Here is a 26,410-nt window from a genome sequence, read left to right on the forward strand (position 1 = left end):
CTCCCTTCCCTTTGGATATCATTCCTCTCCCCTTCTCCCTCTTTTCATTATAACTGTTTATTATTGTTGTTATTAATTTTTTTTCTGTTTTATTTTATTTCATTTATTAAATTGTTCTTATCTCAATCCTCGAGTTTTACATTCCTTTCCAATTCTCCTCCCCATCCCTTTCGGTGGAGCCAGGAGTGTGCAAGCAGCTGCGTGGGGCTCAGTTACCAGATGGGGTCAAACCATGACATTACAGTAACAGATGATAGCTGGATGGGTATTTTAGGAATCTAAATTTGCATTGAGGCACTTAAGGCTTTTTATAGTCCTAACTCGAAGCCTTTTCTTCCACTTGTATTGTTTTATTCCCAGCTTCTTTTACCCAGTCACACTTCAAATTTTATACACTTTTATTTTTCTAACCTGTACATCTCATCATTATGCACTAACGCATTATTTTCCACATAACAGCCTACTGCAGGGAATGGCTTAAATAAAGATCATTCCCAGTTTGTGATCCAAGTTTATCAAATAATGTCAAGTCTATGTTGCTACTTAAGTCCTCCACATTAAGTAGAGGACTCTGGCAATTAACAGAGTCCTCTAGATGTAGTTTGTGCATGTGATGGTTTTATGAAACCATTATGAAACTACGATCTGTTGTTCTAGGACAATTAACCGTGTTCTGTTGACACAGTGCAATGATGAATATGGGGGGGGGGGGGGGTTGGTAGAATTCAGGAAAAACGAGTAGGGAAGAACTGAGGTTTGTAAATAGAAAGATTTTTATGGAAAGCTGGTGAGAAGAGCTAAAGAAGAATTAAGATGGGATGAGGAAAGTGAGTTAATCTGCAAGAAGTAAACCTAGGGTACTGATTTGTGAGGCTTACAGAGGGTATCTGCAACTGGAGAACACAAAACCCGAGAGATTATTCTGATTGTGGAGTGAAATACGATGGCTTTTTGGGAAACACCATGGGTAGCAGGGGTGTCAAGGCACAGTGTGGGCTGGCTGCTCCCCATGGAGTGTCAGGGCAGGGACCCGGCAGCCCGGGCCCATCCTACCCCCTAGCCAGGAGCAGGGCAGCCAGCGGGGGGTGGGGGCGCTGGGGCAGCCCCATCCGTAGGCATCGGGCACCGCCATGGGGACAGGGCTGGGGCTCAGTGGGGCCCATGGCTGGGCCAGGTAGGGCTGTGGGGAGCTGGAGGCTGGCTCTGCTGCAGCATCCCTGGGGCAGGGGCTGACAGCCCTGGGGGGCTGGCAGGGGGTTCCGGGCCCGGGGCAGGGGTGGGGAGGCTGCGTGAGGACAGGCAGGCCTGGTGGTGCCCTCAGGGCCCTGATGCAATGCATTAAGTGAAAAAAAATACCTGTGTGCTTTGCGGAATGGAGGGAGGATACCATACATGTTCTACAAGATGTTTTAATTTGAGAGGGCAGGTGGGAAAAGTGTCTTGGGAACTGAGAAACAGACTCTTCAGTAATCTTTCTTCTACAGCACCCTCAGAGTGACACATACCAGTAATCATTAACTCTGGTGGAAAGTTGACTTGAGTAGCATGGTATAGGTATAATGGTGAGTCTAGCCAGATTCTCAGATTATTTAATCTTTTCCTCCCTACCAACTACCCTCATAGCACATTTTTCAATTTCAATGCCTACAATACTTCTGTCCATTCAATTTTCCCATCACTTAGTTTACCTGAAGAAATCATTTAAATATATATTTTTATCACGGGAGAACAAAGCATTTAAAAGAAAAGAAAGGTAGGATGAGCCACTCTCCTGTCTCCTCTGTGCCACCTCCTTTGTTCCAACACACACCACCAGCTGTGGTTAAGCAGTTTGAAGAGATACAGCCCCATGGATTTTAACAAAGTTTATTTTCAAGTTTGGGTACTTCAGACTCTTCTCCGACTAAATCTTCTTTTCTTCAAATAAGCCAGTTTCTTTTAAAGGTTAGTCTTCACGTAACAAGTCTAGCTGGATTTATGAAGATGGCCACACAGTTAATTTATCTCCCTTCCTCCCTAACAGAATTCAACTCTAAAGAAATGTCTGCAAACACAGTGATTGTGAATTTCATCTGCTTTATATGAGTATTATTGTAATAGCAAGCTGCCTGTCTTATTTGTGGTGAACACCTCAGTCATACACCAAGAAGAGCATTGTGAAACTTACTCACTTGGGTGAGTGTAACCTGAAATTGCTGTCTCATTTCTGACGACTTTTTGCCTTCTCATTAAGTTCTTTCCCAGTATGTGAACAATAAGGTAATTGCAGGTACCATAGTTTCAGCACAGGGATACTTTCCTGACCTGTCATAATTTACACATGGCCAAGAGTCTCAGGGCACACACTATGTACCTCTGTGTGATGAGGAGAGGGAAGGCTGCAGGCAGGACCTCAGGTAGGATGACTGTAATTCCTCTTGGCTCCAGCCACTCCTTTGCCAAATGCAGTTTGACCAGAAGCCTCTGTAGATACTCAGCAGAGCAACTAAAGTGATGTCAGCCTCAACCTGGCTTGCTCCCTGCTCTAACTAAATGGTCCACATTCCCCAGAGCCCTGTTGTTGAAGCTGGGACACAACACTGAAGCGGGAATCATATCTGCACTGCTTCCAGGTGGTTTGCAGCTCTGGGCAAGGTAGATTCCCTCTTCCAACCCATGGGGGTTCACCCACTGAGCTCCACTCATCCAAGCTCAGGTTTGCACTCAGAAAAACATCCACTGTCCATGATCTGACACGTGGTATTTCTTTATTTAGAAACTGTTGATATAATTGGAACAATAGGAAGATCACTGAACACTGAAACTGAATCAAGGACTTAGTTTTTAACTAACACTTAGCAACCTCTAGAAGAATTCTTAATGGCATACATTAGATATTTGTTCTTTTTTTAGCAACTACATTGCACTTTTACACCAACTGGGACACAGTCATTTTTGTGGGCAAGAGAAAAACTTTTTGAAAAAGGAAAGTGAACACTATCTCTCAGAAGCTCAGTTACAAAGCATACAAGGGCAATCTGTTTCCTCTTTCCTTTTTTTTCCCCCAAATATTGTCAATCCTGATACTAAAAATTTAAGGGCATGCCTTAAGACTTTGTGCCCCTTCAGGACTTCCCAGAATCCTAGATTCTGCAAACCTCTTTCTGAAAACAAGGAAATGAAGAGTTAATGTACCGGCCACTCTGCAGGATGCAGGGAGCTCTTTGTTGTCTTCCTTAAGTTGCACTCATCTGCAGGGTGCTGTACTGAATGGCAAGAAGGATTAGCTGGAGAAAACCTGTGAGTGTGAGAAGAGGCAATGTATTTATATACAGATGATCTCTGCTTGGTGTCTGGTCATAAGAGAGATGCAAGATGCCTCCTTTCCTCAGGCCATCACTGATGTACCAGCAAGGTGAATACAGCTGCTTTTTTGACTGTGAGTAGTTAGAGGATAAATGAAGTCAGTTGATTTGGAGGTGGGTGCATAAAAGAGTATGTTAGATGGCATCACTTGCCAATAGCTTACATGCTTGTAAAAATGTGTATGAGGGGTATTCTGTTGCTGAATGGCTTGAATAATTGCTTAAGAGATGCTGGAAACTTCTTAGGAAGGAAGATTACAAAGGTGTCTGCTAGAGCAGGCAGAGGTAAGGTTGCACACACAGACACTTAACTTCTAAATTCTCAGAAGTGAGATTTTCTGACCTTGGGTTTTGGTAGGACGTAAGATAGGAACGAATACCTGCAGTGACAGCACTGTACTTTGTCAATTATATTTTTCACAGTTTTTAACATCAAGTGAGAAACAAACAGCTTGCAGTTATCATGTAGGTTTGAAATTTGGGAGCTGAGAAAATTATTTGTAATAAATGATAGGTAAACTAAAAATAGTTTCAGGGAAATCAAAACTAGATGAATTTCATAAATTGCTTCAATCAAAAAAAGAGGAGAGTTTATTAATGTTAAAATTTTCCATGTATTTTCAAACCAGAATGCTTTACTTCAGAAATATAACGGTATTTTAATGTTTGAAGAAAGTTTTTTGACTTTCAGAGTAGCATTCTAATTGGAAAATGTTCTATGCCTTAATAATTAAAACAAATGTTTTAAAAGGGGTGTGTTTTCATAACAAACGAAACATTTTGCTTTCTATCAAGACTCCTCCCTGGAGAGGAATGAAGGCAGGTTAATTAACATTGATAATACACAGCTGTGGGCTGGCTGCAGGGGCAGCAGGCTGGCTGGTGTGGATAACATGCAGCTGTGGCTGGTTCCTGCTAAGTAGTTAAATAGCTGTAAGGACTGTATGAAGAGGAGCACTGGATGAAGAGAGACCTGGAAGAAGCAAGAGGGTGGAGAAAGAGTGCCCTAGATGTAGGAGAGACAGGGTGAAGGCAGCAGCAGGACTGGCCTGAAGAGTATGAAGAAACAGCATGAACCTTTGATGTTCATGATGATGGACCTTTGAGACCTTGTGGGGGATTGGTGGCTGTGCTGAGGCAAGATGCAGGAACTATTTATTGAAGTTAATTTGGTGTGTGATGGTAGAGACCTTGCTACAGCTGGCTAGTTTTGATAGTGCTGCAACACCCACCCCCCAAATGAACAAAAGTGAATTATTTTAAATCACAATACTTGAAAAAAATACTGGTTGGATTGCATTGCTTCAATTTGAAGTTAGGTTTTAATCTGAATTATTTCTAGACTTTTTCTGGTCCAAGCAACAACAAAAAACCCCCACCAAATTATCTGCTACTCAGTTAACTAATTGGGACACTAAAATGTCAAGGTCAAGTGTAAAACTGGGTTCCAAATACCACCTTCCCTTTGATGCTACATTATATCAGAAAGTTAAAGTTAGGCAGGAGATAGTGGATGCATTTTGAGATGTTTGGAGTTTGTTGTTGCTACTGTGACTAGTGAGAAAAGTTGCAGACATAATTCCCCTGCTTAAAATAAATTCTAAATAAATTTGTGTAAAGAAACACTGATGTCTAATTTCCCTTTTCCAATTTCTGTCCTACATATAATGCAGCCCTGTTGATAAATTAATCAGTGATACAGCTTAGTGAATAAAACAGACTTTAGACCTATGTTACAAGAAGCTTAAAATAAATGAGACCAAATGGGCTATGTAAAGCATATTTATAGCAGTATACATTGGAGGTAGTAGCTAGTATTTTTATATAGCATCTACAGTCAAGGCCACAACACAGAAGGCTAAATAATTCCACACCAGAAATGTACCTCTCCCATCAGAGATATGACAGACATATGTGCAGAATTTTGTTAGGACATACAGAGGGGAAAGTGTTAAGAGAGGCTAGCCTTGCCTTAAACAAGCGTGGTCCCTCACACTCCCTTTCAAGTCCATGCATAAACATCAGCTTTTAGGAGCCCTTCTGCTTCCATTTATTGCAAAAGGAGCCCAGGAAAAGGAATTTCCCTTAAAGTCCTCTCCTACGAACACCAACCAAACGTGAAATTACCAAAATATGTGGCTATATAAACAGTAATCCCATGTTAACCGGAGGTACACTACTATTTAATTTAGTTCCAACACAACCAAGTTTCTGATAGGGATGCACATAAGTGAACATAAAAACAAGGTGTAAGGTCTGAGAGATCTTTTACAAGAAGAAGCCCTGAGAATAGTATCTCTGTGTTATCATCCTCTCTTGCCTCTTCCTTTATTTTCATACTTGACTGTGCAGGCAACATAACAGCCTGCTATATTGCTTCTTTTCTTGTATCAGGAAACTTTGTTTTGTTTGGGTGGTTTTGGAATCAAGATTATTAATTAAAATGTATTGCCAAGCATACAAGGGTCCTTCCAGGACCCTGTGTATTGTCACATCTAATACAGACTTCTTACTGTATTATATCTGAGAAGGTTTCTCGGTTAATAAATAGAAGCTACAGATTTAACTCTCCACCACAGATCACCTTATTCAGTTCACTGTCTCTATTAGAAGCAGTCATTCCTTGCCAACTGCTGCCTCCTGCTGTTACTGTATATATTACCAGCAGTAATTCGGAGAAAATTCCTTGGTTTTCCTCTTTTGAGCACTTTGAACATCAGTGTAGTCTTTATCCACCCTTTCACTCCAAAACTCAAGACTGCTGAAGAAACTTGTTTCTGATACTAGCCTAATTTTGGTGAAACCCTTTGAAAATCTTTTTGCACTGCGGCTGTATTGCTATTTTTCAAATTCTAAAATACGATGTTGGCATGTCATATGCTTTTGTTCTTTCAGTTTTTCTCCTCTTCTGTTTCTGAAATTGCACAAGGGAATATGATGTTAAAGAACTTTTTCTCCCAGGTCTATACTTAATATCTAAATAATGTATGATCAATGACACCAAGGTGTGTGCTGTGATCAACACACTGGAGGGAAGGGATGCCACCCAGAGGCACTGACAGGCTTGAGAGGTGGGCCTGAGCTCATGGAATTCAACAAGGTACAAGGTCCTGTACCTGGGTCAGGGCAACCCCCAGTATCAATACAGGCTGGGCAGAGAATGGATTGAGAGCAGCTCTGTTGAGAAAGATTTTGGTGTGTTGTTGAACACACCAACAAGAAGCTCAACATGAGCTGGCAAAGTGCGCTTGAAGCCCAGAAAGCCAACTGAACCCTGGGCTGCATCAAAAGAAGCGAGGCCAGCAGGTTGAGGGAGGCAATTGTCCCCTCTACTCTGCTCTTGTGAGACCCCACCTGGAGTCCTGCGTTCAGCTCTAGAGCCCCCAACATAAAAAAGACATGGACCTGTTGGAGCGAGTCCAGAGGAGGGCCGTGAAGATGATCAGAGGGCTGGAGCACCTCTCCTCTGAAGACAGGCTGAGAGAGTTGGGGTTGTTCAGCCTGGAGAAGAGAAGGCTCCAGGGAGACCTTATAGCACCTTGCAGTACCTAAAGGGGCCTACAGGAAAGCTGGAGAGGGACTTTTTACAAGGGCTTGTAGCAATAGAACAAGGGGTGATGGCTTTGAACTGGCAGAGGGTAGATTTAGATTAGATCTGAGGAAGAAATTCCTCACTGTGAGGGTGGTGAGGCACTGGAACAGGTTGCCCAGAGAAGCTGTGGATGCCCCATCCCTGGAAGTGTTGGGGCCCAGGTTGGATGGAGCTCTGAACAGCAAGTCTAGTGGCAGATGTCCCGGCCCATGGCAGGGGGTTGGAACTAAATGATCTTTAAGATCCCTTCCAACCCAAACCATTCTATGAATCTGTGTTTGGTGATCTATGATAATCAAGAATTGTCCTTCATGGTTTATGGTCTCTTTCAAGAATTACTGTGCAATTCTGTGTACCTGGTGGCATTTCTAGCACTGAGCGACAATGATAAATGCTTTCTCTTTGAGCAGATAATTATGTAGTGTTCGCATTACCATTTTTTACACTACTGTCAGCCTGTAATGCTGACCTTGGCTCAGTATTTCAGCGACAAGGTCAAGGACCAAGGGTTTGTTAAGCATCTACTCAAAATTACAGTTGGATCCTTTAGCCATACTATATTCATCTTGCTTTCAGGGATTTGATATCTGAATCTTTATGCTTAGTGTTCCAGTATGAGGTACCGAGTTTTCTCCAGATTTTTTTATCCTTATCTTGTTATTAAGGACCCATTAATTATTTCATCATCTCTAGTATTATCTTCAGTTATCTTAGGGGGCTGGAGGTGTAAATTCTTCTTTCATATTCAGTTTATCTGGCTTTGGTCTAATACTTTTTCCCTCCGATAAATCAAAGGAATTAATTAACTCTAATAGTGACTGCATTCTGCTCGGTTCAGTTTTAGGCTTTCATATTTTGTCTTATCCATAGTGCTATAGAGTTGTCATGTTCTTTTTCATGCTGGTATCTTTAGAACATCATCAATTATTCATTTCACATCCATCACTTCTTATATTACTTCAAGTTCTTAATTCTGCGCGTCTTCTGCAGGTCAGATTTTAAGGTGTTAACTTTGAAGCGTCATCTTTGAAATGAAACATTGAAAAGGGGTAACTTCATTTTCTTTTTTTTAGTCTGATCTTTCAAGAAAGCTTATAAATTATACCATCTACAGTGAGAAGGGTAATGTGACTATACCTGCTAAATGAAAAAAGAAATTTCTGTGGTTGCCAAATCAGACTTCAAGTCTCAAGTTTTTTTACTTTCTTGGCACATTCCCTGCCTCCCCGAGAACATGACTCTTATTTAACACCGATGGGGTATAACATATAATATGCCCCTGGTGTAGGTTGTATATCCAACACTACCAGTCAGGTAATTCGAAACAATGAACAACTAGGTGCATACAGAGTTAAGTTTTTCTGTGGTATACTGTATTTTCATTATGAAAAGAAGGAAAAGAGATCTCCAAAAATACACGTTAGATTACAGGCTATCTAACATAGGCTTTGCTTTCAGTTTACAGATCCGGTACAAACTTTTAGCATGAAAATACTGTGCTGTGTTGAATCACGTCACTAGTTTTTCTGCAGCCTGGTAAATTCTTTTATACTTGTCAGTCTGCACACGGTTAAGGCCACACTGACTATGTTGCCTTTGTTCTCAGTGGAAAACAGGATAATGTCCTCGGGACAATCGGGCACAGTTCGCAATGGTACTTGGCTTCCCCTGCTCGCTGGCTAGGTCAGACACAGCAGTGAATAACCAGTATCAACTTACTCGTGGCTACTGCCCCATTTTTCTACAATTTGGGCATTCCAGATACACTGTCTTCGAAAAATGAAGGATAACAGCAACATCACACCCCAAGAGGTGGCCCTTCACATTAGGAGTGTTAAGCGCATAAGCCCCGCCGCCAGCCCTTTCGGCCCCCGTCCTTCCCCAGGCCTGCCAGTCCCTGCACAGCCCCCTCACACAGGCTGAACCCAGGCCTGGAACGAAGCCCTCCTGGCCTCAGGAGAAGCCCGGGCGCTGGAGGAGGGGCTGGCAAGGAGGCGCGACGTAAAACGCGGCGGTAGACGAGCACACTCCGGGTTTCCCCACCCGCTGGAGGCCTGGAGCCCAGCGCCCGACCCAGGCCGCCAGCCCGCGCCGCCATTTCCCGTCAGGGAAGCGCGCTCCGCCTGCCTGCGCACGCACGGCGGCGGGACCCCGCCCATGCGCGCAGGCGCAGTAGCGGCCCCGGCCCGGCCCGGCGGCGCGCAGGCGCGGAGCGCGCCCTGCCCCGCCCCGCCCCGCCCCCCCGCCGCTCAGGGCGGTGTTCGGCGAGCGCGAGGGGCGGGCGTGCGCGGCGTGGCCAATCAGGGGCGCCCACGACCCACCCCGGAGAAGTTGGAGCCGTTGGCCCGGGGCGCTGCCACTGTCGCCGCAGGCGTCGGGGGGGCGGCGGCGATGGTGTCTCCCGCGGCCTCCGCCGGCCGCCTGGGCTCCGCGCTGCCCTTACTGCTCGTGCTTTTCGACCTGCAGTACCAGGGTGAGGGCCGGCGGGGGTGCCCGCTCCTCCAGGGGGTGCCGTGCTGTCGGGGCCGTGCGTGGGGTTGGTGAGGGGGGCGCGGCGGGCTGCGGGCCGGCTCGGGGGTGTGTGGGGGCGGTGGCGGTGGCCGCGGTGCTCCGCGGCCCGTCGGGGTGTAAGGCGAGTGAGCCTGAGGCGGGGGCTGCCGTCGGGCCCGCAGCGGTGCCTGACCAGGGCGAGTCGGTGCCTGGCCGTCCTCCCTCCTGCCGTGCTCTCGTCGGCGGTCGCGCCGCTAAGGGTGTTGGGGTGGCCGCCTGGGCCGTGGGGCAGCCGGCGTGGCCGGGCCGAGGTGCCGGTGGAGAGCGGAGCGCACCCGGCGGGGCTGCGGCCTGCCCGCGGGGAGCCGGCGGCCTGAGCCGGCCGGGCCGGGCCGGGGGGAGGCCCCGGTGCCGCCAGCGCCATGGCGGCGGGGCAGCTCCCGCCGGACGGCCTGAGCGGGGCAGTATTTCCGGCAAGGGTGTGAAGGGGCTAGGAGCCGCCGCCTCATTGAGGCTGTTGCGAAAGGTGCGTAATGAGGGCACCGTCGCCGCTTGTAACCTGTTTGGTTTTACCTGAATTCCTGGCGGTGCTGTTGGAGGTGGCTTGGTGTGTGCTTAGTTTTCTTTGGCCTTCTGATAGGGTGCCAGCTGCTGTGAAGTCTTGAAAATGTGGTGGCATCCTCCAGTGCACCTGTGTGACGGCATTGGCCAGTTCTGTACTGGCCTTGGAGTTTCTCACTTCTGTATGAATTCTGTGCGGTTCCCGATTTTAAAGGCTTTTTCAGTGGTCTTCTTCAGCCACAGACATTATTAGTGCCAAACCTTCAAATTCACTAAGGCTTTTGACAGTTGTGTTGCATTTGTTTTTGTTTTGTTCTGGTGTTTTTTTTTGTTTTAGTGGGTTTTTTTTCCTCACCGTTAGTATTTGAAGTTCAGCAGAGAAGTTTATCTGCACTTTGTGTGGTGTGTTTACTTTCAGAGTACACTGTCAGCAACACCTGTGTGACCAAACTTGTATTCACAGGCTCCTGTTAAATTTGTATCTTGGTTATATGGTTGCACATGTAGTCAGAGTTTCACCTGAGGAACATTCTGTAACTAGCAGTGGCAGTGTGAAGTGGAACTGAAGCTGTCAGTAATCAAAGTCTGTAGACTTCAGACTGACCTGAGCTTGACATTAGAAATTCAATTGCACTAAACTAGCGAATACTCCAGCTGGCCAAGTGGCAACAGGAACATACTGTGGCAAAGATGCTGTGTAGAGTAAAAATACATACTGTGGTGTGGAATTGCTTTTTGGATGTGTATTCTGGTAGTGTTAGAGGAAAAATAATAATTGTGGTCAAAGTATACTTCCTCTTCCTCCCCCCCCCCACCCCCCCTCGCCCCAGGATTGTGGCAGTGATGTTCCTGATGAGGTTTCTTTATTTGGAGTTGCCAGCCTATTTCAGGTATATGGTTTAATGGACATGTGGACTTACCAAAGCCACATTCCTCTTTTAGGGTATATTTACTTGATTTCAGTTCACAAAGATGCAATCACACATTAAAGCAAAACCCAAACCTGTTTAAAAGTAACAGCAAGTATAACTTATTAGGCTAAAAATAGGGTCATTCTGATAAAAAAATGCTCCCAAAGCAGGATCTGACACTCAGGTGACAAGACAATCATCAAGCTCTATTGTGTTTTTGTGTGTTTAAAAAAACAAAAAAAGTTCACATAACTAATTAAGATTAGTGACATACATGTTTCTTTTGTAATTGAAACAACTCTGTTTCTGGTACACAGAACTAATTCTATTTATTTTCATGGTCCTGACACCCATCTTGGGAACAAGATTTTTAAAAAAAAAAAAGTTGGTGGAAATTCTGCAGGGGAAAAAGAGGAGCGTGTAGACAAATGTAAAATCATGAAACTATTCTGAAGTTGGAGGGCTTTCTTAAGCTTTTTACACTGTGGATGTGATTGGTTATTTGAGGATATAGTTTAAGTTTGTATACTTAAGTACCCACATATTAGCACCAGTGTTTCTAATAAAACAAAATTCCTACCAGGAAGTTACAATTTTTGACGTGAGTGTATTTAACTGGAAAAACAGGTTAGCTGCACCTGCTAATCTTTCCCGTGCCTTCTGGCTGGCTTCGATTTGTCAGGGCTGGTACCAGTTCTTACTTATGAGTAGTTTGGGTGTTTTGGTTGGTTTGTTTGGTTTTTCTGACTCTTCCACTCTTGCACCAGTGCTAGGACTACACACTCTGAATTTATCCAGAATATCTGACTTTATTTGATAGCTGGGGCTCTTATGTGTGGTTGTCTGAGGTCCTTGGTGAAGAGATAACAATTAGACAGGCTTTAGAAATAATACTCAAATTAAAATACTTGGAAGTTTTAAAAATGGAGAGTATACTTGTGTATCTCTGGCATAAATATAGTTTCTTGCTGGAGCATACAAAGCTTCTTCAGCTGTAGTGCTGGGCCTTTGGCATCCAGTTCACTAATGACTGTGGGAAGGAGCTCTGTGGGGTTGGTTTGGTTTTTCCTCTGGTTAAACTTGAATCCTTGTGTTCATTCCCAGACCAGAGAGTGAATAGATACCCAAAAAAGTTACATAGAATTTGGGTCCTTAGACTCCTGTGAGTACGTTAATGGTTTTTAAATGTTTACTGTGGCATGGTTTATTTAGAGCAATTGTTTGCCTACAGCCAGAAAATGAATAAGCAATAGATCTGTATGAATAAATAGCCCAACTATCAGGTCAGAGTCTAGTGTTCCTGAGTAGTTACAGTGAATGTCACTTTTCATCAGGGTTACCCTGACTATATAGGCTGCTTCTGGAGGTTCCCGCATCAATTTATGATGTTCAGCAGCATGCAGAGCCAAGTTTTAATATATGTCTGGTATAATTAGTCTTGTTCTGCAGGGAACCTACAGTCCTTCACAGCTTGCCTTATTTCTCTATCTTTGTTGCTTCTGCTCTTATTACTTACTTGTTTACTACTACTGGTCACCTTTCTAATTTCCTTTATTTTCATTATTTTCAAGGAAAAAGATGGCTCTCCTGCCTAGAGTATTGTGTAACTTTAAAACTGTGCTGAACAATATGTATGAAAGGCACTGAATTGTATAGATACACCTTACTGTGAAAAATCTATTCTTGAAGTTATCCTGATGTGACTAAACTGTGAAACAAGGAACTCCTTCAGATGCATGAGACTGAAAATTGAATGCCACGTTTAGGTGGATGGAAGGTTCATCAAAGAGTAATTTGCAGCCCACTTCTAGGATGCCATTTCAAACTGACAAGTTTTGAAAGATTTCATATATTGATACGTGGGGAGAGACAGAAGGGATGGAACTTAGGACTCTTTGGTTTGTTTTACCTCACCTTAAATACTTCATTCTGTTTATGGTTTGATACCTGATTTGTTGCTAGTATACATACTTCCAAAACCAGGGAAATTTGTCATGGTTTTTCCATTTTTGCGTTGGTTTTTTGTTGTGTTGTGCTGTTGGTTTGGTTGTTTGTTTGTTTTTTTTCCCCAATGCTTGCTTTGTTATTTTAGAGGACATTGGACTACGCAGTGATCAAAGCTTTAAGCTAGAGAAGAAACAAAATGGTAAAAGAACGTCCATTTTTCGGAAAGCTGGACATTCACATAAAAGCTATCTTGAAGTAGAATACTGCTTGTGAAAAAAAATTTACTGTCAAGAAAACTTTTCCACTACAGTGGAGCTATTTATATTTTATTCAGAGCTGTACATACCTAGAATGGATTTTAAAATTCACTGTTTAATAAGATCTCCAAATTGACTATATGATAAGTAATTACTATTTTAACTTCATCTACTTAAACAAAAAAATGACTGACTGGAAATTTGAAGCTTATTTTATAGTAATTTTCATAATTAAAGGAATTTGTTTGCTGTCATTGTTATAAAGAAATTGAATTGCAGCCCAGTTTGATGAATTATTGTCAAACTTTTAGCAGGTGGAGCTTGGTTTCCAGTGGATACAGAGGGCATTTTGTTCATTTTAGTATAGACAGCTCAATGATTTTCTTACAATGTGGAATTAAAAGAATTGTGAACTATATTACTGCATAGGAAAGGAAAATTAAATTAAGATCCCAGGTGCTGAGAGGTCCTAGTTCGGAAATCTTGATGACCTGGTGATCAGAAATTACTGTTCTTTCATTACAAACTCTGTTATTTAATCACCTTTCAGTGCCTATCTGAATTAGCTCAATACAAAACCTAAGCGGAAGAAATTGATTCTTAGTAATTGTAGTTCGTTGTTTAGAAAACAATGTAATTTACTTGTTCAGAATTTTAATATATTGCCTTGCTTAAATTTATGCATAGGGGTATGCTTGTAGTGAAAGAAAACTGGTTATATCATGGAAGTTTGAACAGTTATAAACTGGTAAGTTGTAGGGAAATTCTGTCCTGATTTGAAGAATGCCAGAAGCAGTACAAATGAAAAACCTCTGTGGCCAAATTAATAGATGTACAGCATGTATTTGCACGCAGCTGCTCATTTCCTCTCAACAATAGTCTTTCCCTGTTGGTTGACCAGCAGCAATTTATTAGCTTTAAACTACAATTGGCACTTTGAAAGCATACCACTTTAGTATGATTTTCATACTACTGGTTAAATGACAAGGGGGTGAGAATTTTAATTATTTATGTCAAAATAAATGTGCTTAAGAAACATTTTGCCTTGGAAGTTATAAAGATGAGACAAAAGTGTGGTAGATCAGAAGCCAATCTCTGAAGTACCTAACAGCTCTCAATTGAGTCCTAAGTTACCAGTAGGGTAATGAAATTTAACTTAGCCTTTTTATATTTGCTGTGGGTGCATTAGGAGTGTTTTTCCAGATTCTTTTGAAATTGAAAGCCCACTTAAAAATGTATTTTGTCAAACTGTATTTATAGTTGATGTATAAAGCTTGATGTGCAAAGGTATGTTACTGAATATATAGACAGGAATAGAGATGCATGTTTGGTGCCGCCTTGCAATGTGGTGCTTTACAGTGTTTATTTATTTTGACTTCTTTTTGGAACAGGGCAGATGTGTCTTGTGTTAGGCCTTAGGTTGTTTTAGTACAGGAAGATGTGACTTCTGCCTCTGCATCAAGAACTGTGTGATACATGTATTATGACTGTATACATTTGGTATAATCAAACTCGTCATTCAGAACCTTGATCTTTTTGTTTTTCTTTAAGGAGCTGAATGTGGAATAAATGCAGAAGTGGAAAAACAACTTGAAATGGGAAAGAAGTTATTGGCTGCTGGACAGCTAGCAGATGCTTTGTCTCACTTTCATGCGGCTATAGGTATGTATCTCAGGAAGGTGACTCTTGTGCTGAAATACCTTTGGGTGGGTTTGTTTTTTTTCCCCCTACTATTTGCTTCATAATTAACCCATTTTCTTGTAAATTGTGTTCCATGAGTCACAGAAGTTGGGGCACCTTTATACAGCAGTTTGGACAGGACCCAGCAGAGATGCAGTAGAATATTTATGCTTTGGTTTTGATAAAAGAAACTCTAAGTCCAATAAGTCATTGCTGTTCAGCAAGCTAGCTGTAGCCAGCTATATCAAAGCAATTATATTTGACTGTGGTGTCATTTGAGGTATTCCCTGTAGCTAATCCCATCAAGATTAGATTTCATCTTTATAAAGTTTTTTGAAGTATGTCTTTGAAAGGTTGATTTATCCAGCGTGGATAAAAAAATTCAACATTTAAAATAGTCTCTTTTTTATTTATTAAATCTTGAAATGGGTGATACCTCAGTGAAACTGATGCTACAGGTTTGAGATACTAAACTGGTAGTGAAGAGCATATTAACTGTCCCTCTCTTACAGTCAGCTAGTGAGTGAGTTCTTGTTTTGGTGTTCTGCATTTTCAACAAACAGAGGAGTTAAATGTCTATAAATTTTAACGCAACTTTACAGGTTAAAATCCTTTAATTGAAATGTGGAGACAGCCCCACCCAAGAGCCATGTCCATTAACACTACAATTTCTCAATTGCATGGGGTTTTTTTTTGTTTTTTAAGTTGTTGGACTCTGTTATAGTGTGTATAAGTGCATCATTTCCTCTGTGAGAAGAATAATACCAAGGTGTTACACGTTAATGAGTCATACTATTGCGACTTTTCATGCCTTGGTCTCATAGTGATAATGTAAGTGAAATATCTGCTGATTCAGAGTTCATATTTTCTGTAAGTTCTGTAAGATCAGGTTCCTTTATGTAAAAGGGAGTGGAAGGAGGAACTTCCTCTTTTGTCTGTGCTATGGAAACTCGTCATTCCACCAAGAGGTGGTCTGTTACTCCTTTTGCCTTGTGTGTTACTGCCAAAGCATTCCTGTGGGATCTCAGCAAGTTGGCAAGCTTTAATTTGGGTTTGGTGAAAAGTCCAGTTCAGTCTGTGGCCATGCGAATGCTGCTGGTGGTGCAAAGGCAGCAGTGGTGTGAGGTGACATGAGCAGTGCCTGCATGGGGTGAAACCCTGTGCTTTGCCAGCAGTGCTCAAGCAGCTGGTAGAAGTGCAGTGTGACCGGCTTTGTTGTGACCTTGATGGGATTCTTAGTTGGACGTTGATTTGAGCCTGATTGCCTCAGCTTCCATCAGACCTTCTTCTTCGTATTTTGCTTCTTTGAAAAGATTTTAAGCACAATTTGCCTACTGTGTTTGTAGAGGAGGGGAGAAGAAATTTCTCTAATCCTTTTTTGCCTGTACTGCATCATTACAGATCCTTGTCTTGCCTCAGCAGGCCTATTTTTCTTTTTTGCAAAAAACTTCTAAAATAGAAGAAAGTTACTGTCCTTTTTCTCTCTCTTCATTGAAAGAATTTTCAATTCTTCAATCTCATTAAGTTGCTGGCTTATACAGTCTCTCTGGGTAAATGTCAATTGCTGTTCACTACTGTTACAAGGGAGCTGAGGCAAAACCATACTCTCTGTCAGAAAGATCATTATCTGGTGCTGGAATGTTTTTTTTGGGGTTAGATCTTTCATCTTTTGTGTATTAATAAAGTTCCTTAATTTCAGCTGTTGATTTATGCTTACTCTACACGTTTAAGTTGTATGCAGTAGGACTTAATACTTGTTAAAGATAGTAACATTTGAATTTACTTGATGCCTATAATGCTGGCATACAAGGTGGCATACAGCATGGGAGTTACTATTAAATTTCAGTTATGGACATTAGCATTTCCACAGCCAAAGCATTTTAGAGGAAGGGTGTGGATACCTTTTCTAGTGAGAACTGAACTAGTGCTTTGGTAATGGAGGTGGCTAGCTATGAAGCTTGATTACTGATCATAAGATTTTTGGCATTGCTATTTGTTCCATTTATTTTAAAGTTCTACTTTAACATCAGATGAAGTGAGAATGAGAAATACTTGTTTTCTTTCTCAGATATACTTGTCTACAAATTCTGAATAGATGATTTTTTAATTTTTTTTTCTTATTAGCACAGTAAAAAACTTAGCCACATGCAGTAGAAGACACTGTTTTGATGGTCTAAGTTTCTTTTGCTTGAGAGCTCACAGTAACTGTCATCAGTTTCTTTGAAATACTGCATAGAGAAGAATATTAAGAAAATTCTTCTTGGTTTCAGAGACTACTTACTGTAAGGGTGTACATATATGTACTAGCCTAGAGAGTGTTAAAATTTCTGGATCTTGGAAGTTTGACCAGCAGACAACATGGAATGTGTGGGCCTTAGCCTTCAGGTTTTTATAATGTACGTGCATTTGTCTGCTGTTGAGAGGGGGATGTTGGTGCCCACTTTAAAGAAAGAAGTTGCTGCTATTTCAGTGGGTGATGTAAAGTGTTTATGTGTCTGTGATGACATTGGAATAACACATTGGTCATTTTGGGATTATTTGCTTGCATACTGTATGATGGATGGGATGGAGAATGACAAATTGGCATGTTTTCAAATGTAGGCTTGCAGCTGGAGGTAAAGCTCTAGTATGTAGTGGCTGTTTTCCTGTACAAAGCTGAAAAACATGTACATATTTCACCTTCAGTACTCTTTAATTACTTGGCATTTACATAGTTTCTGTAATCTTTATTGTTAAATACTCAAACTGCATAGAAAATACTGCTTGAATAATGTTACAAATATTATGTTTGATAAATATCATTTTTCCCAGTGCCTTAAAAGTCAGATAATATATTTTTAGTCATTACAGTGTCGCTGTACCCAAAGTTTCTATTACCTTGAGATAGTATTCTGATCATTGTTTGTTCACTTGCAGAGGGAGACTCTGATAACTACATTGCTTATTACAGAAGAGCCACAGTGTACTTAGCCATGGGCAAATCTAAAGCAGCAATTCGTGATTTAAGTAAAGTGGTTGAATTAAAGCAGGACTTCACATCAGTAAGTATTACTGGAATTGAAAATTGTTCAAGCATAAAAAAATACCCTGTTTCAAACTGTAAAAGACTTTGCTCAATAGAAAGTATGATATCACTCAGGCTTTAAATAGGATAAAATAATAACAATAGTGTATGTGTGTGAATTAGCAACTATGCTGAGGACAGTCTATAATCAGTTACTCTAGCAACTAATAGTAGTTTTATTAAGTTCATGTTCCTCGTGGATTTGTGCTAAACACTTTCCTTCTCTTGCTTGTGACTTCTTTCAGTCACCAAGGCTATGCCCTCTGAGAGAGGCTGGGGGAAGAGAGTGCGCAGATGTCTCTGTTTTTCTTCTGTCTTAATTGGTATTTGATTTGAGGCATCTCTTCTCTGCGGGAACTGTCCTAATCTCACTACCTTCCTATAGGATTGTTGGAAGTTCTGATTTACTTACCCCTTTCTCACTTCTGTGTACTATGTGTGGGGACTGCATCGCTAGTTGGGAGACTGGTGCTGGAGTCTTCTCTTCTCTCCCTTTTCCATGGACAGTGGCACATCCTTTATAGCTTAGAATGAAGGAGCAACTGTTAAATTCATGGTTGTATGAAAATATTCTTATAATAAATTCTTCTAAATCATTAACTTGTTTACATAGCTTTTATTCTGAAAGTTCAGTGGAAGAATTATATGTGGATATGGTTATTGTTTGTTTCTGCCAATTTCTTAAAATCTATAAGTAGTTACAATCAGGAAAATGGTGTAAGTTTAACACTCAGTTTGTGCAACTCTTCAAATGAGTTCTTTCTATGAGTTGCAGCTGCTAATAAAAACTGTGGCTGCTTCTTGCCCCTTATTTCTGGTGCAGAGTGATCCTTTACCATCAAAAAGCCCTCATAAGAACATTGTCAGTTTGAGAAGATAAGAACGGGTGTTGTGTTCTGTGTTTCAGCTTGTTAGCTGTAGTAAAATGAAATTTTTTTCCTGTGAAAGAAAACTGAAGCTTGTGTTCATACTTTGCTGGATTGCAATTTGTATCAAAAGAAATTATCTTATGTTTCAGGCGAGATTACAGAGAGGACACTTACTGCTGAAGCAAGGAAAATTTGATGAAGCAGAGGATGACTTTAAAAATGTGGTACGTTGGAGGCCTAAGTTGAACTACATCACTGCTTTTAAGGTTGAGTTCTGAGCCAAGGTCTCATCCTGACTCTGATGCTCTAGAGTGAATGTGTATGTCTTTCCTGTTCTTTAAAGGTATGGTAGCCAAGCTACCTTGTATGAATAAATGACTAATAAAGTGGCAGTGCAGTGCAGAAGATGAAATCAGAAGGTGTTGCATGAAGTAGCATAGCACTTCAGAAAGTTTTTTTTGTGTGTGCCTGGCACTTCATGATCTCCGCTTGATGGTGCCTACACTAGGGAAGAGTCTTCATTCAGAAAGAAAGGATAAGTGACAAGGGACTCGGATTACACAATTGAATGCTGCTTTACATCAATATATTCTGGTCCCCCTGGGAAATCACTAGGGGCCTCATGGATCAACCTTCGAAGGTTTCTGTCTCTCTTCACTGATTGCAAAAGGATCCTGGGCTCTGAATTTAGTCACTGGGCTGTTAAAATCAGTGTGCGTCAGTGGCATGCATCTGTATGTCTTCTCACCTGCAGAGTTCTCCATATTTCACGAATGCATTGACAATACTTTCTCTCTGTGTTCTGCAAGTGCCCACAGTTTCTTTACAAACACAGTTGGATCTTAACCACCTAAAACTTGCTTGGGTTGTTTTTTTGTTTGCTGGATATTTTGTCCATTTCAGCTGTGCTGCAAAAATACACTAATCTAACCCCAGAATTCTGTTCTGGGAGAGAATATGTGAAACTACTCCCTCTCTTTTGCACAAAACTTCTGTAAGCATGAAAACAAATAAGATCCTTTCTTATTCTTGCTTACTTTTAAAAGTTGCTAGTTTGAACAGCTTGCATGTTCCTTATGCCAAAATAAACAGAATTTGCAAGTGTAACTGATGCTGTCTTACTGGCTTTCGTTGAAGAGTGTGATGGAAAAAACAGTTCTGCCTTGCAGGTCACAGATGTTTAATGGAAATCTTACTAGTGAGTATGTATGTCAGAGAGCAGTTATATTGTACACTCTGCAGGGCAGTTGGGAGGAACAGCTCTTGCAGGTGTAAATGCACCGAGCAGTCTTTGTGCCTGTAGTAAAGCTGCAGTACCTTATTCTGAAATCCATATAGGCATGGCTTCTCTGGCTGCTGCTGCTTCCTAAGTAAGTGTTTTAGGAGTGTGTTCTGCTGTTGCACGTCTGATGGCAATGCAGCCCTGCTGTTTGCAAATGTGGGAGAATGTCGTTCAGGTCTGATTAACTCAGGACATAGTTGCTGCAATAGCAATTAATGTGATGTCAGTGTTGATTCTGACTTTGTGTGTATATCTCTTTGCAGTTAAGTCTTTGTTGAAGTATTGCTTAATGCTTCATATGGATGGAGAAGCATTTCTAGTCAACTGTCCAGTAGCTTGCCCTTTTTTCAAACCAGCTGCAAAAATTTAGATTGCTGCCTTTGTCAGTCAATTTCAGTCAAGTTCTAAATCTGAGGTGGAATAATGTTTCTTCTCAGAAGCTTATTTATGAAGATACAATATTGGTCCTAATTCTTAATTCCAGTTTCCTTGATTCTGTGAATGTTATTGCTCATGTACTTAAAGAATATGGCAAGCAGTCTGTTTTGAAGAGCACAATTTTCACTTGTGTAGTATATTCAAAGAAACAATCCAATATTAAAGTAATACTTTGTAATAGGTTAACTTATTCAAACAGGGGAGGGATTAAGTTGTCTTACTTACCTTAAATCTTTTAAGCAGAATACATACTACTTTGAGAGGTCTCCCTTGTTTTCTTCAAAATCTTTCAGATAGTCAATGTGAGTATTCTACCGGTTCTCTGTGTGTCTAAAATACCTAGTATACTCTGACAGTATGTTTGTATTAAGTCTAGTCACAATACTGTGAAATGTATTAATAGTCTGTGTTTCTTTGGGGTTTTTTTGGTAAATGAGAGGGGACAAGAGGAGGAGGAAGGCTATTAGGGATTTAATAGCTTTCTAGATGATTTCAAGACTTTACATCCAGAGCCTATCTTTGCTGCCAGAAGTGGTAGGAGCAAGGCAAATAGGAGGTACCAGGAAGCTTTGACTCATATTTTAAGTTGGAGGTCAAGAAGACAAGAGGAACCAGTTGTATCTTGAAAGTGCCTTCTGCTACTAGGGCAGATATGATGCAAAGAAATTCCAGTAGCATCTCAGTAGCTTTTAGACTAGAATGTAGCTGTGGACTTGAATACCTGAAATTGTGTGTTTTACATGTGATCAGAGTAACGTATGTAATCTAAGATTCTGCTCTTTAGCGGAGAAAACATGAATCAGAATCTGAACAGCCCTCTAGCATCTCTTTGTTGGCTGGGTCAGCTAACTAGAATGCTGTCATTCTGGGTAAGCATGTAGCATATCGGTAGACTTTGATGTCCAGATCTGGAGCTAAACTGGAGAAAAACTTGGGCCATCCAGCATTAATAGTGCATAGACTAAATCTGCAAACAGTCACTGTAAGTCAGTAGGCATGCAGCAGCTTGGTCATATGTTTGAGCCTCCAGAAACTGAGTATCATGGAAGGATGGGGTGGAAATACTGTATTAAAAAAAAAAAAACCAACAACCACAACCCAAACCAAAAACAAACCTCTGCCCCACCCATCCTTCACTGAAATGGAAGTCTTAATTTGAAGAAAATTAATATACTTTGTTTACTCTGCAGGGTTTCAGGATGTTACCTAGAATAGGTGGTCCTGAAGAAGTCATATGCTTACAGAAATTAATTGTGGCATGTTACATGTGAGAATTTTTATCTTCAGTGATAATTTTTTTTTTTTCCTGAGGAAGTAGTTGTGTAGATGAGATAGGCTTTCTTCTGGTAAAGCCAGTTTTCTTTGAAGTAGATTATATCCCCTTGAATAATAGTAGATGTGTTTCTCTGTGTGATTTAACACAAGATCGTTTGTCTATTTGGGTCAGGTGTTGACTTCGTGGGAGTAGTTCGTAGTTTAAAATATCCCCCACTTTTGAGTTGGAGAAATCAGATCAGGGTGTGAAAACTAAGGAGAATAATTTTACTTGAACTGTCCAAGGACAGACATGCAGGGGTGAGATGGTTTGTGAATCCCAGTGGAGACTCTGAAAAGCTTTTTTTTTTATTTTTTTTTTTATTTCCTACTTCCCATCCTTCCTCTTGGAGTCATGCCCCTTTAAAAGGGATCTCAACAGTTTAGGAGATGCAGTCATTTTTGAGGAAAAGAAAAGGGTAAGAAAAATCCAGCTCATCTAGAGGAGAGGATGACAAACTTTCCTAGTTTGTAACGGCAGCAGTTTTGTCTAGAGCTTAAAAGAATCATTGAAACTTTTTTCTTTTCTTTGTCTACAATAATAAAACCCACTATTCAGCATATACTTGTGAAAAGAAAAAAAGTCATACCCTTAATTTCTTTCTACATGGTTTTTATAGTATGTAGGAAAAGTTTCATGAAGACCCTAAACCTCTTGAAGGTTATATGATTGCTAAGCAGAGTTGTTCCTATGTTTGGATGTTTCTACCCCCTGTGGCATATCCGTGCTGGCTGTGTTGTGAGGCAATGCCAGTGTAAGAGCAGGCAGTGGGAATGCCTGATTGGAAAGGGTGAGTGTACTCCTTTCAGGAGCAGAGCCTCTTGACACCCCAGCCTTCACAAGGCAATCTAAAAATAACATGTTTTTTTCTACTCTGTACTTCCCTGTTGGCCAGAATTAATCACGAGGTTTGGGTAGAGGGTGTGATTCAAACTTATGCCTTGACATGTTAAGAAATAAGACGTTTCTGGAAACCTCTCCTTTTGGCCAGCAGATGCACCAAGTTGACGAGGTTCCTTACACGGGCCAGTTTGTGTTTTTTTGTTCCACCCCCCCACCCCCCCCACCCCCCCCCCCCCCCGCCCCATCTAGCAATACAGAACCACAACTCATTAATCTTTAAAAGCTCTTTAGCTTTTTCCTTGGCTGCTCAGCTACCAGTTTGGAAGTACAGGATCTAGGGAGTACTAAAACTTGCAACAGGTGTCAGCAGAGGGGTCTGGTTCTTGTGTTCAGAGTGCCCAGGATGGAACAGGGATTAAGCAGAAGTCCTTAGGTGACTTCAGAAAGTTGTTGCTCACAGTATATAAATAGTATTTATTTCTCTGCTCCAACTTCGGTTGAGTGTTCATATGCTTTAATAACAAGTTTCTTCTGTTTTGGTTAGTATTTTCTGAATGATAGAAGTCAAGAGGATGGATCTGTGGGCACGTCAGTGCTCATATCTAAGGCCTCAATTCATGAAAGCCCAGGAATATATATTTGATCTTTAAGCATGTGATTTTTAGTGAAAATGGAAGGAATATTGGTATATTTTGGTTGATAGAAGGCCTTTTGAAAATTTGACAAGAGCAACTCGAGTCCTGACAGCCCTTTGTGTATGCCTTGTAATATTGTCAGTGCCCCTGCTTGCGTTTTAGAGAAAATGACACGTGTTTTGGAAAGGAACAGGTTATGATATTATTTTAAATTGTCTTCATTTTTTTTATTATTTATTTTAGACTGACTGTAATGGTCACAGTTGCAGTTTGTTGCAATAAATACTGTAAATTGAGGTGTCCTAAATAGGCAGTACTGTCTTCCTTGGAAGCATAAACACTTAAAAGCTGGAAACTGAAGATGCTGCTTCCAGCTCCACTAGATGTCAGCCACGACCAGGCAACTGAGCACTGTACATCTGCAAATGCTTTTCTCATCTAGAGAAGCCCTTGTCTGTTTCAAAATACACTGGGTAATAGTTTTCCATGGTTGGTTGGTATGTGTAATGACACTATTTTGGGTGTGGGTGGAGACCATCTTATGGCACTATAAGTTAACCTGATTTGAGTAAGTTATTAGGCAGTCTTGGTTTGGGTATTTGAAGCACTCCTAACCAGATCAAAGTAACGTTAGATTGTTTCCAAATACTTTTCTCTGTGGTACTGTGATCATCTGTAGCTTCATGGTTAAAGAATGAAAGGTATTTAAATATTTCCTTGCTTTTTTCTATCTAACATCATAGCTGCATTACCTAATATATTGCTCTGTCAATGTGGAGCTTTCCTTTGTGCGCTCTTCTTGAGTGCATGGATATCTTGATCTTAGATAACACAAACCATGGAGGCTACTTCAGTTCCCCACAGAACGTTTTTTGCAAGCCTAATCAATTTCTTTTCATTGTGTATTTACCAGTTTGAAAAGCAAGAAAATAAACCAGCTTTAGAATGTGCAGGTGTATGCCTACATTAGTTCACTGGACCACTGCAAGAAAGGTATAGAAACAGTGCGTCTATAACGTTTTGGGTGTTTTAACAGTATTTTGTTTTTTAAACAACGGTATTTAAGAGTGTTTCAAGTTGTAGTGTCTGTTTATAATACATACTAAGATACTCAGATGTGACACATTCACCAGTAGCAGCATGCTTGTTGAGCAGAACTGAGTAGAGCATGGCTTCTGACTTTGTGCTTTGAGGCCATTGGTGAAGCATGTAGAGGAGTGTTAGGTCTGCCTTAGACCTCTACTAAATTAAGCTGAAGGGTTTTCTTAATACTTTGCTTCTTTCTTGGAAATCTTGCACACGCTTTTTGCAAGCGTTTGTTCTGAGTTGTCACCCCCAAGCATACTGCCCCACAGGAAAAGGAGAAAGTAATTGAAATGTGATTTGTTATTGATAGTGAGTGACAGTTCTCTTATCACAAGGCAAAGGACAGAAAAAAATAAGAAAGCAAACCAAAATGAGTATCAAACAACTGTATCACATTTCCAGCTTTTTTTCTGGAAGCTGAATGAATAGTCGTCTTTTTGTTTTAGTTAACATAGCAATAAGCTAACTATTTAAAAGCTTCTGAGTTTGTTTTCATCATACTGTGGCACACAAAGGCCTGATGTGTGTAATTTGCATGATAGCTTGAAAAGTTGCCCTTTGTTTAACTGGACAGTTTGTACTACCCAGAATTTTCTAGGATGTTTCACTGAAATGGTATTTATTACTATTGGACTTGTCTGTGTGATTGTAATGTTGCTTTTCATACCCCACTGACGTTTTGCTCCAAATAAATTACAAGAAACATACCGTGTGTCTAAGGAGCGCAGTGTTATCATGAGATGTTTAAGTGGAAGTGTAAAGCTTGTCCATAGGAAATGCTCTTAATTTTTAAGAGGAGAATGCTGAGAATTTGGGGGAGAAATTAAGCAAGGCAGCTGGAAATTCAGAGAGTATTGTAGTCTTGGAACTTTTAATTTTAAAAGTGCAGAAATTTACCTCTACTACAAGCTCCGGATTTAGGGAAGAAAGAGGATGCACAGCATCAGGGTTAATAGGCAGAGTTTCTGTTCTAACCAGAAGAAAAAGTTTTTGAGATTTCTATTAGGAATTGGCCTGCAAAGAAGAAAACTGATCACATTCCTCTTTTCTTGCTGAAAGACAGTGCAGGGGATAAAGGAGAATTATCAGGTCGAAGTACAACTTGATTTTTGCCAGACTAAAAATGAAACAACTGCATAAGGTTCAAAAAGACTTAATGTGAAGAATCTAAGGCAGAGGTAGGACTTGTGCGTGCTTTTGATGTTGTATTTAAGCTTTTTCCTCTTATATACTTAAGTGTTAGAACCAGGGAGAATTTTGTTAAAGGAGTTCTGAGGGCTGGTGTTGAGTTACCTTAGAGGTTTAAACACAAAGTATGAATGTTTGCAGAACTTGCCTCTTCCCTTTTCGTCATCAGTTTACTTTAATATAAAGGAGGGAAGAAAGTACTGGATGACTTTGAAGACTTGATATCTTTTGTCAGCACTCTGTGCCTAAAATGCAACATAGTGCAAGTTTTTATTTTACAACAAGCAAAATTTTAAAAAAGTTCAAGTCCTGCTGATCTGTTTCTTTTAAAACTTTGGAAGTCAGTGATCACATGTGAAACCAGTGCCTTACTCAAACTACACTGATTTTACAAATTGCTTCCTGGTTTTGCAGGAGAATGGTTGAGATTCCTCTTGGTCCATATTTGTCTTCCTGGGTGGTAGAGGAGTTGCCTGCGAGATTTTTTTGGGGGTTGTTTTTTGATTCCCTTTGAAAATACAAAGCTGCCTAAACAAGTGAAGGCAAGTACAATGTAACCCTTCTGCTTGCTCAGAGGCGTTTGAGAAATGGGAGCCTTTGTAGACAAAACTTTAGGCTTGTTTACAACTACATATGAAGCAAAGTGCATGAATTCCCAGCTGAGGCTTTCCATCATCTGTAGCATCTTAACTTGCTCCAGTAGCCACTCTTTCTGAGGAAAATGTAAGCAACACAGCTTCACTTCAAGACTGTCTGTGACACATTGCATATGTTTCTGCCATGAATTTCTAAATGTGTATCGTGCTTAAAGTGAGATACGTGATTATGCCATGTAGATATATTTCCTACTGAAGCTGAGGAATCCAGTGTTTAATAACTGCAGAGAGATGATTTAGCTAGACTAAAAT

The 26,410-nt window shown here is 40.9% G+C and overlaps 1 protein-coding gene across 1 annotated transcript in view; it reads left to right on the forward strand.

The window, feature by feature from the left end:
- The first annotated feature begins 9,237 nt into the window (after nt 1-9,237).
- DNAJC3 (DnaJ heat shock protein family (Hsp40) member C3) overlaps nt 9,238-26,410 on the forward strand; it is a 31,280-nt gene continuing 14,107 nt past the window's right edge. The window contains exons 1-4 of the mRNA XM_040584396.1: nt 9,238-9,409; nt 14,654-14,764; nt 17,699-17,823; nt 18,865-18,939. Of these exons, the coding sequence (XP_040440330.1) occupies nt 9,328-9,409; nt 14,654-14,764; nt 17,699-17,823; nt 18,865-18,939 (393 nt within the window). The 5' untranslated portion in view covers nt 9,238-9,327. The remainder of the gene's footprint in view (nt 9,410-14,653; nt 14,765-17,698; nt 17,824-18,864; nt 18,940-26,410) is intronic.

The sequence above is a fragment of the Falco naumanni genome, chromosome 2, assembly GCF_017639655.2.
Source record: "Falco naumanni isolate bFalNau1 chromosome 2, bFalNau1.pat, whole genome shotgun sequence".
Lineage (NCBI taxonomy): Eukaryota > Metazoa > Chordata > Aves > Falconiformes > Falconidae > Falco > Falco naumanni.